The sequence below is a fragment of the Periophthalmus magnuspinnatus genome, chromosome 10 (assembly GCF_009829125.3).
Source record: "Periophthalmus magnuspinnatus isolate fPerMag1 chromosome 10, fPerMag1.2.pri, whole genome shotgun sequence".
Classification (NCBI taxonomy): domain Eukaryota; kingdom Metazoa; phylum Chordata; class Actinopteri; order Gobiiformes; family Gobiidae; genus Periophthalmus; species Periophthalmus magnuspinnatus.
The window spans coordinates 782,484-796,922 of NC_047135.1; the positions used below are offsets into that span (position 1 = coordinate 782,484).

The 14,439-nt window shown below is 39.9% G+C and overlaps 1 protein-coding gene across 1 annotated transcript in view; it reads right to left on the reverse strand.

The window, feature by feature from the left end:
• The window catches only part of tenm2a (teneurin transmembrane protein 2a), a 369,550-nt gene that overhangs the window by 24,149 nt on the left and 330,962 nt on the right, over window positions 1-14,439 (reverse strand). The window contains exons 20-24 of the mRNA XM_055224657.1: window positions 12,109-12,358; window positions 10,291-10,311; window positions 9,114-9,343; window positions 3,175-3,329; window positions 72-173 (exon numbers count right to left, since the gene is read on the reverse strand). Of these exons, the coding sequence (XP_055080632.1) occupies window positions 72-173; window positions 3,175-3,329; window positions 9,114-9,343; window positions 10,291-10,311; window positions 12,109-12,358 (758 nt within the window). The remainder of the gene's footprint in view (window positions 1-71; window positions 174-3,174; window positions 3,330-9,113; window positions 9,344-10,290; window positions 10,312-12,108; window positions 12,359-14,439) is intronic.

Genomic DNA, 14,439 nt, shown 5'->3' on the forward strand with positions numbered 1-14,439 from the left:
AGTCTCTGCAGTGTGTCCAGTTGTAAGTCTCTCTGTCCAGTCTTAAGTCTCCGTTGCTGGCGGTCAGAGACCTGGTGGTTTTCCGTGATGCGGAGGATCACGTTGTTTTCCAGGACGTAGAGGGAGTTGTCCATGGGGTTCACAGCGAGGTCTGTGGGCCACTCCAGACGAACCTGCAGGACAAAGGAGGAGAAGAAGAATTAAACAACAGAAACAAATGAAACTATGAAAACACCGTCCACGCTCAAAGAATGAAACATCTCCACACTGACCAGAACAGAACAGAACTGAACAGAACTGACCAGAACTGACCAGAACGGACCAGAACTGAACAGAACTGACCAGAACTGACCAGAACGGACCAGAACTGAACAGAACTGAGCAGAACTGACCAGAACGGACCAGAACTGAACAGAACTGAGCAGAACTGGACAGAACTGACCAGAGCAGACCAGAACTGACCAGAACTGAACAGAACTGACCAGAACTGACCAGAACGGACCAGAACTGAACAGAACTGACCAGAACGGACCAGAACTGAACAGAACTGACCAGAACTGACCAGAACAGAACTGACCAGAACTGAACAGAACAGAACAGAACAGACCAGAACTGACCAGAACTGACCAGAACTGACCAGAACTGACCAGAACTGAACAGACCAGAACAGAACTGACCCTCAGACTGTTGACCCACGAAAATACACATGACCATCACACTGACAGTCTCCCTCTGCTCTGGACACATCAACTTTAGAATTAAGTTAAACATTTAATTAATAACTTTTAAATCCCTTAACGTCCTCGCCCCAGTAACATCTGCTTTTTATCTGTGTGAAGCTTTTTCTAACTGTTTAAAAAAGTACCATATGGATAAACAAATAAATACATGTATAAAAAAAACATTATTATTATTAGAGCACAGTGGGGTTGTTTCTAAAATCCTCCCCCATCAAAAACATTCAAAAGTGAAGCTTTATAATAAGTTTGCAGTTCCCCCTTTCCCCCCGTGGACCCTGCTGTTCCTCTGTGATCGATTCCCTCGTCCTTTAAACGCACTAAAACCACCATCACCGCCAGATCCGACTCAGCTCTCGTCATCATTTGTGATTTGTTGCTCGGTCTTGTTTAAATAAAGTATAAGACAAAGCCCGAAGACGCTGGAGTGAGAAGGTGCCAAGGTTCAGACAAGTGCCTCCTTCACGTTTAAGTGACTGTGGCTCTAATTTGCTTTTCAGCTCTTCATTTATCCATGGAGTCTCTAATCTCCCCTTAAATCACTCTGTGCGTGACCCCGGGTTGGCCGCTGTCCACGCGATTGTCATAGCTCAGCACTCTGAGGCCTATTTTATAATCATCTGTTACACCTTCGCTTGAGCTTCACTCTCTCCGTCTCCGTCTGCACCGTCCACTGCCAAAGTCTGAGGAGGACGAGGGTTTGAGGCTCTGGACCGAGCGTCAGTGTCAGGAGCAGAGACGAAGAAAGACCAATGGAGAAAGTTCAAAGCACTCGTCCAATTTGGAAATCAAGTTAGTGCTTTGACCTCTGACCTCTGCTCAAACAACCGGGTCAAGGGTTTATAGAGTTTTCTTTTCAGTTGATCCACAAAAATCTGGTAAAATGGAGATTCTACTGAAATAGATCATTTGTTTTTGAGAGTGAAGTTAATGTTTTAGATCTGCAGTTTAAGACCAGACTGAAAACCCCCTGGTATTTAACACTAGCCCCGCCTCTTCATCCTGGTATTTAACACTAGCCCCGCCTCTTCATCCTGGTATTTAACACTAGCCCCGCCTCTTCTCCCTGGTATTTCACACTAGCCCCGCCTCTTCTCCCTGGTATTGAACACTAGCCCCGCCTCTTCTCCCTGGTATTTCACACTAGCCCCGCCTCTTCATCCTGGTATTTAACATTTAACACTAGCCCCGCCTCTTCTCCCTGGTATTTCACACTAGCCCCGCCTCTTCTCCCTGGTATTTAACACTACACGGGACATACAGGTGTTTTATTGTTCTTTTCCTGTGTATTGTGTATCTGTATATTTGTTTTTTGTCGACTTTAATGTGAAGTTCTTTGGTTCAGCTCAAGTTGTGAGAAATAAACTTGAATTCAATCTGAATTTATATAACACAGAACGGCACCAACTGGATTTATTTTGAAATTTGACACATTTTTTTATTACTAATTCCACAGCAACCGAATAAAATATGACAGAAAATAAAACTGCGAATAATTTTACCTTTGCACTTGGATTATTTCACACAACGAACGAGGCCGAACGAGGCCGAACGAGGCCGAACGAGGCCGAACGAGGCCGAACGAGGCCGAACGGGGCCGAACGAGGCCGAACGAGGCCGAACGGGGCCGAACGAGGCCGGGTGTGGTTCTGCTCACAGTAACAGATAAAATGACTAAACTTTTATCCTCTAATAGGTTTTTATTTACTGTATTTTATAGACTATGAGTCGCTCCAGAGAATAAGTTGAAAATTGAATAACAACGAAGAAAAAAACACATTGTCAGGTGGTCAGTGTGAAATTATACACTGACTTATATTCCACATATAAATCACATCTGAGTATAAATATGGTAATTAAAATTGTATTTAATTAAACATCTAATATAATTCTTGTTCAAATGTAAGACATGAAGTTCCCACATCCTTAACTGGTAAATCCAGATTGATCTCTATGTTTTTTATACAAAATTGATCTCGGTCTGGTCCTCGTCCTCTCATCCTCCGTTTTGTCTCAATCCCGGTCAAACGTGATCGTCCAATCAGATCTGTTTATTTCAGTGACGCATGTGAAACGAAGCAGCTCATTGGTCGACTGTGATTTACAAATAAAATCACATTTCTCTCACCTCAGTTTAGAGTTTAGAGTTTAGTGCTTCATTAATTCTGCAGAAATCCGTCGTGTTTTTCAGCCCTTGTCATATTTTTTTCCTTTATTTTTCCCTGATACATACGGACCACGCCTGTCCCTGATTGGCTAATCCACCTGTCAATCACGTCCATTTGAAAACAGAGAGATTCAACAGTGACAGACTCTTCAGAAAGTTTAGAAGAAGTGTGTGTTCTGGAGTTAAACCGTTCAGTTATCACACACACACGTACCTGGCTGACGTCCATGCTCGTGGTTAGCATACACACACACACACACACACACGTACCTGGCTGACGTCCATGCTCGTGTCACAGCTCAGCGGCCTCACGGCGGTCAGATCGTTGGCTCCGAGGAGAGTGGAGATGATTCCGTTCTGATCCACCTTCCGGATCATCGTCGCATCGACAAAATACATCAGGCCGTTTTTATCCACAGCGATACCTGAAAAACAAGAGGCACCGTGGGTGAGAGCGGCTCAGCTGGTAGAGCGTTTGCCCACTGATCTGAAGGTTGACGGTTCGAATCGATACAGGAGTGAAAATGTATTTAGAGTTTATTTTTATCGCGTCTATAATTTGAGCAAACAAAAAAAATACAAAGAGAAACAGCTGGAAAAAAGCGAGTTTGATTTAGTTGTTTCTGTTGAACAAATCACCACATTTGCAGCTCTATTAGACCCAGAATCTGCGCAAAATACTTTTACTTTTTACTCTTTAAGCACATCTTTAAATGAGTACTTTAATACTTTTACTTCAGTAGATTTTTTCATGTGATACTTTTACTTTTACTTGGGTACTTTTCTGCTCTGTGCTTTCTGATATCTGTACTTTTACGAGTACTTTTTCCACCACTGACTCCAAATACCCTCAAAAGAAAGAGTAACTGTACCACATTACAGTTACTCCAAATGTGTACTCTGATTACATATTCTCAGTTACTCCAGTGAAGTTTGCTCATTGCATCGTCTTGGAAACAAATCGCACGAATGACAAGAGAATCGCTCCATGTTTCATCGAAAGGAAAGAACAAAGTGATGGACGGGTGTTTTAGGACGACTCCGACATATTCTGGGGTTTATCTGTCCCACAGGGGGCGATAGAGCGCAGACAAATCCTCACTTTCTCTTCCCCTCGTCTTTTTCCTTTGGATTTGTTTCCCGTCTTTGTCGCGGCGCAGAGTCAGACCCGCCGCTCGATAACAGGAGGTAAGTTTGTTCAAATGGTAAAACTGTGGCCCCAAATAACTTAAACAACAGATACGAGAAAGAGGGAAGTCGGATGGAGTGAGAAAGAAGAGAGAGAGAGAAGAGAGAGAGAGAGAGGCTCCAGAGCGACGGATAAAAATAGACAAAGAAATGAAGTCTCCTGAGCTGAAGACGTCTGAGCTGAACACTTTACTGCTCAACCAATTACGACGTCCTGTGAGCTCTAATATCGACGACGGCACGAGGACGAGGCTCGGACTGGACTCGGACTGGACTCGGACTGGACTTGGACTGGACTCGGACTGGACTCGGACTGGACTCGGACTGGACTCACACTAGACTCAGACTGGACTCGGACTGGACTCGGACTGGACTCAGACTGGACTCGGACTGGTCTCGGACTGGACTCGGACTGGACTCGGACTGGACTCGGACGGGACTCGGACTGGACTCACACTAGACTCAGACTGGACTCGGACTGGACTCGGACTGGACTCGGACTGGACTCGGACTGGACTCGGACTGGACTCGGACTGGACTCGGACTGCAGATCTGGGACTTACTCACAAAAGTCTGTTTACTGCCCCGTGTTTGTGTAAATACTTGGGGGCAGTTTGGGTCATTTCAAACATCGGGTTCTGTTCCGATACCAATGTCGATACTTTGAGTTTGAGTATCAGCCAATACCAGTGTGGAGACTAAATAAAATCAAAACTATTTATCATTTAAAATAACTACAAAACTGTTTTAAAATTAAAGTAAAGTAAAGTAAAGTAAAGTAAAGTAAAGTAAAGTAAAGTAAAGTAAAGTAAAGTAAAGTAAAGTAAAGTAAAGTAAAGTAAAGTAAAGTAAAGTAAAGTAAAGTTGTATTCATAGTCTGTATAAAGAAGTGGACAAAGCGATGTCACCCACAGCTTCAGCTCCAGCTCATCGATGCTAGCAGTTATAAAGTGAATTTGGATCAGAGTTACATATTTAGAATTCCGACCACGAGTATCATAGCAACCAAAGAGCCAATCCAGAGCGAGGCTGTTGAAGGTAACGCCCCTTCCAGCCCACATCGCTAGTTCAGTAGGGAGCAGATGCTTAGCAACGCTGTCAATCAAACCTGTTGCTAACGCTAACAGGAGCGACCTCGGGGACAGAAGGACCTGATTTGTCTGTTATTAATGTTCATATCTGGATTTACAGACACAATAGTGAAATAAAAACCCCAGGATCATGTAGAGGGTTAATACGAACATTTAAGACCAGAATGAGTCTGAAGCAGCAGAGACAGAGAGAGGAGACAAAAAACAAACTCAAAATAACAAAACTAAATAAATAAATAAATAAATAAAAAAACTCAAAATAACAAAAAAATAAATAAAATAAAAAATAAACACAAAATAACAAAAAAAGTTAAAAATAAACTCAAAATAAAAAAATAAAAAACTCAAAATAAGAAAAAAAGTTAAAAATAAACTCAAAATAATAAATAAATAAAAAAAATAAAAAAAACAAAAGGTCAAAATAACAAAAAAAAAATTTGAAAAAAATTGAAAAACTAAACTCAAAATAAAAACCCCAGGATCATGTAGAGCGGGTTAATACGAACATTTAAGACCAAAATTATAAGTCTGACAGCAGCAGATACAGAGGGAGGACACAGTTTTTCCAGACTTTTTTCAGAGTCGATGGAGCAGGAAGTGCGCCCATGATCACTTCCTGTTTGAACATGGCGGCTGCAGGTTAGCTACGTCCATTTATATAAATATTCTATGGTCCTATTACACCAGTTTATAAAAGAAAATAGGATATTGACTGAACCGATATCAGATCCACCAAAATGTTCCATATCTGTAGGAGTATCGTATCGGTGCGTCGCTAACATGGAGCTAGCATAGACACACTGACACTTTTGGGCTTTTAACAGTCCCTCATGTAAAGGGCTTGTGTTTTAGATTATCAAGGATTTATTTTGTGAACTCCAAAGTCCCTAAACACAAACATCACTCACAGAATCATATCAGACACAGCGAGTTTGACGAGCAGCTAAACTCAGCAGGTTCTCAAATGTGACGACGGCACAAGGAGCGATTCTGTCACTGGAAACTCTCTCTTTAATGTGGTTTACATGGGCACAGTTGGGCGTAGTTTATTTCAGACCTGGTTCAGTCCTGGTTTTGTTTACTCCTGAACCAACTGTCCCAAAAATGAACAATTGAATTTAACTGAAACTACAAATAGAATCCAAAAATAACAAAACTGATAAAAAAAAATTACTAAATTGTCGAGTTTCTTTGCTGAGAGACAGAAGGAGGCCATAAACCAGGTTAATGTTGAACTTAATGGGATTATTGCGGCGGTTCATGGCGGTTCTCACTGACACCAAACTGTCAAATGTGTCACATGTTCTGACAGTTACACACGTGCACTTTAAAGCGTACATATATAAACATACATGAATATATAAAGCACATTTAAACCATATTTTCAGGGCTATAAATCACACTTTTTTCAGTTTGGCCGGGGCTGTGACTTATACTCAGATGCGATTTATATGTGAAATATGTTTTTTTCTTCATTATTATGCATTTTTTGGCTGGTGCGACTTATACTCAGGAGCGACTTATACTCCAGAAAATACGGTATAAACATAAATATACAAACACCAATAAGGAATGACATTAAAGGCATTTGCAGGTGAAGTAATTAGAGATTTTCACTTCAGTATGAGGCTTTTTAGTGAGTGGAATACGTTTATTTGATAGCATTAGCATATGTTAGCTTGTGACGTTGGAAGAAGATCTGAATGTGTTTGTTAAAAGTGAAGTCGCTGTGTGAGATTTCTCTTGTCTGCAGGACTCATTATCAAAACTGGCCCAGAAAATCACACTGTAAATCTGTTTTTATGCTCCTTCTTACACAGACTTTTCCAAAATGGCAGCCGCCGTATTAGTCATAGTGTTATAAAAATAAGCTTGATCTATATACACACTTCTCATGTTTCATTTCTCAAACGGTGGTGTTGCCAAATACAGAAAAAACACATTTATTCTGGGGATCAGACGACAAACACATTTTCTATAAGCCTGTGATTCAGTGGAGACGGGGAAAGGTAAATTATTATTGCTAATATGTGGATTTTGGTTTAAGGGATGGCTAATTAATATTAAAGCCGTGCTATAGAACTTTTTGCCTCTTCACAGATCTGACTTGTAACTCCGAGGGTGTGACCCGGTTGCCTCCATGAAGATTTAAAATGTTCGTATTAAGCCTCTACATGATCCTGGAGTTCATTTTTAGGAGTTATTTTGACTTTATTTTTTAAGTTTTTTTTTTTTTTTTTTTTTGAGTAATTTTGAGGGGTTTTATTTCATTTTATTTTACTTATTTATTTTTATTATTTTAAGGTTTGGGTTTTGTTTTTTTGTTATTTTGATATTTTTTTGTTTATTTTCTTTATTTCTTTGTTTTTTTTGGTGTTGTATTTTTTGGTTATTTTGAGTTTTATTTCTGTTTTTTGGTCTTAAATGTTCGTATTAACCCTCTACATGATCCTGGAGTTCATTTTTATGAGTTATTTTGACTTTATTTTTTAAGTTTTTGGGGTTTTTTTGAGTAATTTTGAGGGGTTTTATTTCATTTTATTTTACTTATTTATTTTTATTATTTTGAGGTTTGTTTGTTTTTTTGTTTTTTTGTTTTTTTAATTTATTTTCTTTATTTTTTGTTTTTTTGCGTTGTATTTTTTGGCTATTTTGAGTTTTATTTCTGTTTTTTGGTCTTAAATGTTCGTATTAACCCTCTACATGATCCTGGGGTTTTTATTTCACTATTGTGTCTGTAAATCAAGATCTGAACATTAATAACAGACAAATCAGGTCCTTCTTTCCCCGAGGTCGCTCCTGTTAGCGTTAGCAACAGGTTTGATTGACAGTGTTGCTAAGTGCCAGAAAAAAAAAAAAAGTGTGGAGAAAGGGGCGTTACCTTCAACAGCCTCGTTCCTAATTGGCTCTTTGGTTGCTATGATACTCGTGGTCAGAATTCCAAATAAGACGCTATAATTTGGACTGGAGCTGAGCGCTGTGGGAGACGTCACACTCACTTCATCCAGTTTTTACACAGACTATAAACATAATTTCGTTGGTTTCTGTGATAATGAATGAACACAAATCTTGAATCTGAAAATGCACAAGAGAATCCACGTTTATTGTTGTGGAAAAATGACAATTCTAGTTGAAAAGCAATCCATTTGTGAAGTACAGAAAAAGGTTTATGTCCAAGCCGCTTCTTCTTTTCTGGTCAGATTACTGCTGGACTCTGCTTTATATCTGTATGACGGGAGGAGCTAACGACACTGAAGCTAACGACACTGAAGCTAACGACACTGAAGCTAACGACACTGAAGCTAACACACTTGTTTGTTTGCAGTGTTTGTTAGGTCTAGCTCTATTGAATTACCTTAAGTGTGAACTTTGCCTGAGTCATATTTTGCATTATCAATCAGGCTTTCACACCTATTAGCATACTGGCTATTAGCATACTGGCGATTAGCATACTGGCTATTAGCATACTGGCTAGCACTGTTGTTTTCCTTGTTTTGATCTATGTCTGAGGATGTAGATATAAATAGTAGATAGATGATTTTTTTGTTTTTGTTTCAGGTCTTAGGTTCGTGTCTTTGAGCTGAACAGCAGATTGTTGTCCTGAGCTGCTGTCATGGCGGAGTTGACACATTCTCTTATAGCATATATGTCAAACTCAGGCCCGGGGACCAAATCTGGCCCATGGTGTAATTACATTTGGCCCGTGAGATCATATTAAATGTGCATTAGAGCTGCCCCGCCCCTTTAAAGCACATGCAGCACTAATAATATCCTTAAATTTCCATCACAGCGCTGCGTCCGGTCACATTCTCACAGACGCAGGTTTGACCAGCTCAGCCGCGTCTTATGTAAAGTCCAGTCTTATGCAACGAGTCTTATGTAACGTTCTAATCAAAGCGAATTAAACCTGTATGCGTCTGGTCCGCTCACCTTTGGGGCTCATCAGTGTCGCCTCCGTGGCCTTCCCTCCGTCCCCGCAGCGCTCGTCAAAGGGCAGACACTGCTCCCCGGTCCCGGCCACCACCTCCGCGTTGTCCGACAGCAGGCGCCCGCCGGCTAACGAGCGCACACGGTAAATCCTCCGAGAGTTTGTGTCTGAAATGAAGAGCGCGCCGGATACAGGGTCCACCGCCATGAAGTACTTGTGAGTCGGGTTGTTACTGTGAAAATAAAAAACGTCTGGGTTAAGATAATTTGTCCCACAAGGAAATTACAATTTAAAGACTTAACAATAAACATAAACTCTAACACTCAGAGGTGGAACATAACGAAGTAAAAGGAGTAAAGTACTGGACTTAAGTATACATTTTACACTGGATACTTTTTACTTTACTACAAGTGAGAGCAGTATCTGTACTTTTACTACATTTCTGAACTGGACTGAAAAGTGAACAAAAAATATACAAATAAAAACAGACAGAAAAAAACTGATTAAATTGTTTCTGTTGAACAAAATTCTGCTGAAATCACCACATTTAAAGTTTTATAAGACTCAAAACCTGTGAGAAATACTTCAAACTGGTACTTTAATACTTTTACTTACGTAGTTTTTTGCATGTGTACTTTTTGCTCTGGTATCTGTACTTTTACTTTAACAAAGTTCCACCTCTGTTGTCAGTAGAAAGTTCATATATTTTTTTATGGAAACAACGAGATAATTGGACACAATCTGCCTCATTATGAGTTTCATTTACACAGAGTTTATCTGAAGAGGAGAAAAATCAGTCACACGAGGAAAAAGACCAAGAGATTTACGGAGAAAGTACTTACAGAACTACTGCTACTACTACTACTGCTACTACTACTACTGCTACTACTACTACTACTGCTGCTGCTAGAACAACTACTACTACTACTCCGACTCTACTACATTTTCTACTATGACAACTACCACTATCACTCCTCCTCCTCCTCCTCCTGCTCCTCCTCCTCCTCCTCCTCCTGCTCCTCCTCCTCTTCCTCCTCCTGCTCCTCCTCCTCCTCCTCCTCCTCCTCCTCCTCCTCCTCAGGTCAAATACTGTTTTTAGATTTTACTTCTTCCTCTCTTTTCTCAGAGCGACAGTGAAACACACGGACATAAAACCACCAGCTCAAAGTGTCGTCTCACCTGTGCCGAAAGTCCTTGTTCCTTGAGGAGAGAGAGACAAAAGCAGAAGAAGAGGAGAGTTAGTGCAGAGTGGTGTGGAGCGCCCCCTGCAGGGCAAACACAGCCGGCTGCGAGTGAGCGTCACATTTTAAAATATAGGTAAAAGTGCCTCTGGGAAATGCATCTGTAACAGTGTGTCGTCTGCCGCGCGTCCCTCGTGTCTCGCCTCTTTTCACGTGGAAGATGTGATTTTTATGTGCTGTTTTTGACAAACAACAGTCGCTGTGGAGGTTTACGTCCAAAGTAAACATAATACAGACGCATTTTGAACCGCGATATGTCGCTACAGACGAATAACACCATAAACCATAATATTAAAACCACTTTATGTGATCCCAGTGAACACAGCTCGAATCTCACATTATTACTTAAAATGGAAAAACTTTCTCCGTACGTTGTTCCAGTCGTCGTACGTTGAAGGTTAAGTGTTTGAATCGTCGTGACGGGACTCGCTCGTGTTTACTCAGTCTCACTAAGGAAACGGGAAACTGAAGAAACCTGCACATTCTCCACCTGGTTCTATATTAAATCATTTCAGTTATTTATTGTGGTTGCTCAGTTTTGTAGTTTCTCAGTGAAATATGAAAAAAAAACAAAGAAAATTGTTCCAAAAGTGAAAAAAGGTAAAAAACTGACTTTTAAATATGCAAAGTGTGGATCATTAAGATTCAAATCTGTCAGTGGACAAAGGTTTCAGTTCTGGTCAGATTCCTGCTGGACACTGCCTTATATCTGTCTGAAGGAGGCGCTAACGACACTGAAGCTAACGACACTGAAGCTAACGACACTGAAGCTAACGACACTGAAGCTAACACACCGGTTTGTTTACAGTTTGTTTGTTTGGCTCAGTCTATTGAACTGCCGTAAGTGTGAACTGTGCCTGAGTCACATTTTGCATAATCATTCAGGCTCTCACACCTATTAGCATCCTGGCGATTAGCATATCAGCTATTAGCATACTGACTAGCACTATTGTTTTCCTTGTTTAGATTTATGTCTGAGGATGGAGGTATAAATAGTAGATAGATGATGTCTTTGTCTCAGATCTGAACGTCACTGTCTTCAGGAGGTTCGTGTCTTTGAGGTGAACAGCAGATTGTCGTCCTGAGCTGCTGTCATGGCGGTTTTGGTACATTCTCTTACGTCCGGTGTAATTATATTTGGCTCATGAGGTCATTTCAAAAGTGCATTAGAGCTGCCCCGCTGGTAGCACATGCACCACTAATACTACAAATCCCAGGATGCTTTGCTAGAACGCTGCAATCGAGACCGGTCGAGCTACTGGTCACCGCGGCCAAATTAATTACTACAGAGAGAAACATAATTTATTTGACCAATTTAAGTAAGTAAATACGACTGATGTGTCTTTTATTTCAAATTTAATTTATCATTTGCTAATATTAAGCTTGAGTTTTTCCAGATTTTGTGTTTAAAGAAAAATTGGTGCAATCAATTTTTCAGTAAATATTGAGTTCGACGGCCCTGTTTTATGGAGTTTCTTCACTCAAATAACTTTTTATCCAGTGACAGAACAGATTTTTTCTTTTATTATTCAGATGACATCACTACATTCTATAAGCCAATCATATTTAATACAGACGGGGGAAGCTAAAATATTGTTCAAATACAGATTTTTGTTGTAATCTGACAGGATCTTGATCTTAATTAATATTAGAGGGGGGCTCATGTGAGGCTTCTTGCCCCAGGCCCCCACATTTCTGTCGACGGCCCTGCTAATAGAATTGATCAAACTCAACATTCGTGAATTTGTTCCCTTACCTGAGCTCGAGGATGCCTGTGGTGTTCATAGACGGGTAAACCCTTCTCACAAAGTTCAGGTCGCCCACGTACAGACTGCCATCGGTGCCCATCGCCAAGGCAACCGGCGCCAAAAGCTTGTTCCCGTCGGCGAGTCCGTTACAGCTGGGGCAGGAGATACTGCGTCTGCGGCCGTTCCCCATCACGCTGACGATTACGGGAGGCTGCTCCGTCACAAACACGTTCTCTCCACTCCCCTTGTGCAGAATACCTACACAGAGCACAGGGGTCAGGGGTCAGGGGTCACGTGTGCAGCGGTCATGAAAGCTCTGAACCTGGTTTATACTGTCTTAAAAAACGTGAAAAACACAACTGCAGCGGTGCAAAGTTACTCATTTATTTATTTATGCATTCAAACCTAATTATTTTAAGGTGTTTTGCTGTTACGGTAATGCTAATGAGGACTAGCATGCTAAAAGTGCACTTCCTGATTCTCGGACAATAAGACACTTTTAAACAGATGCTGACAGTGATCTCATTTTGACTCCAAGAGCTGCTTCTACAACATCTGCACAGGGGCCTGACAAATTTAGCTCAATTGGAAAAAAATGGGGGACGGAAACTAAAAGATAACACGCTACAAACAATGTATTCATTTATTTTTTAAATATTAAAATTAAATATTATTATTATTATTTTATTGTTTTATTATTATTATTATTATTATTATTATTATTATTATTATTATTATTATTATTTCATTTAGTCAATTTGAGTTTTCTAGGACAGTGTATTTATTTATTATTATTATTATTATTATTATTATTATTATTATTATTTATTTATTTATTTAAAAGGGACAATGTACATTAATAAACACCAGTAAAAGTCAAAGATGTTTTCTCAAAATGCATTTTTTTCCACATTAAGTTAAAGTAGCGTCTAATTACACCAAACTGTCCAGACTTGTACTTAGTGAATCCTACAGAAAAAAAGTTGATATTTAATTCTAAGCTTCAGTTATTAAAGTTTTAACCCCAAATTAGTCTGATATGTTAACAAAATTAAGAAATTTAAATCTCTTTTTCAGATTCATATGTCCCAAATATGTAATCTCTATCACATTTTTTATTATTATTATTATTTTTTTATTTCATAATCTCTGTGACAAACCAATCTGTGGACATCAAAAAATCCACAATAATATGAAATAGTCACATTTTTATAGCTGTAATTGCACCAACAACCTCCGGAGCAGTGGACAAACGCTCTACCAACTGAGCCACGGTCGCCCGACAATAAATTCACAATGAAAAAGAAGACAAAAAAACAAAAAACAATGAAAAAAATAAAACAAAAAAGATGAAGATGCAGACTGAGACGACTCCCTCCTCAGACACCGGCGTTACATCACACACGGGTCATTATTATCTGGACTGTGCTGAATTTCCAGAGTCTTTTTGTGGCGTTTCCATCAGCGGAGGCAGGTGGTCATTTCCAGCCTTTGTGGACCTGACTGAGATCATGTGACGTCCGTCTGTGGACAATAACGAGGCCACGAGTGACGCACGTGGTCACTTAAGAGTCTAATGATCTGCTGTGTCAAACATGTGGAATTCACCCGAGAAACAGAATCTGGAATAAAGACACGGTTTGAATTTGACACGGGAAATGGATTTGATGATGTGGAGTTTTGACTTAAGGCTTTATAGAATATTTATTTATAAGAGACGACGACGACAGACTGACTCTATATGTCGTTTGTTGAACTTTTAATCCAAGATCTCACGATAATGTAGAGATAAACATTTATAATCAATCAATAAATGGACATATACAGGTGTTTCTTTTGTTTCTTTTTGCTTGTATTGTTCTGTATTTTAATCTTAGATAGTTAGTCTTAAAATAAATAAAACATAATCATAATATGGCTCACAGCTGAATGCACGTCTGAATAGAAACTCGACATGTGACTGTGTAACTGTGTAAACGTTCTGTAAACTGTGGAGCTGACGTCGCCGTAAACGTCATGACCATAAAGAGTCATGTAGCTGTAGCGCCCCCTATGGACAGATGCACATCACACTAGAGCAGCACGTTTTATTCATTTGTACCAAAATGGCGACACGATGCTGCCGAATCCTACGATTAAGAAAATAAAACTGTAGAAGGAAGTGCGGACGTCACAGTGGGAGATTAAACACTCAAACACGCACGAATCGCTCCAAATACAACTTTCAGAAAGTCAATGAGAAGGAAACAACTATAACATGGTTCAAAACTGTGAAAAGTTCATTTTCCAGAATAGCTCTGATTTAAGAAATGCCTCCATCTGTTCCCACTGAAGTCTAA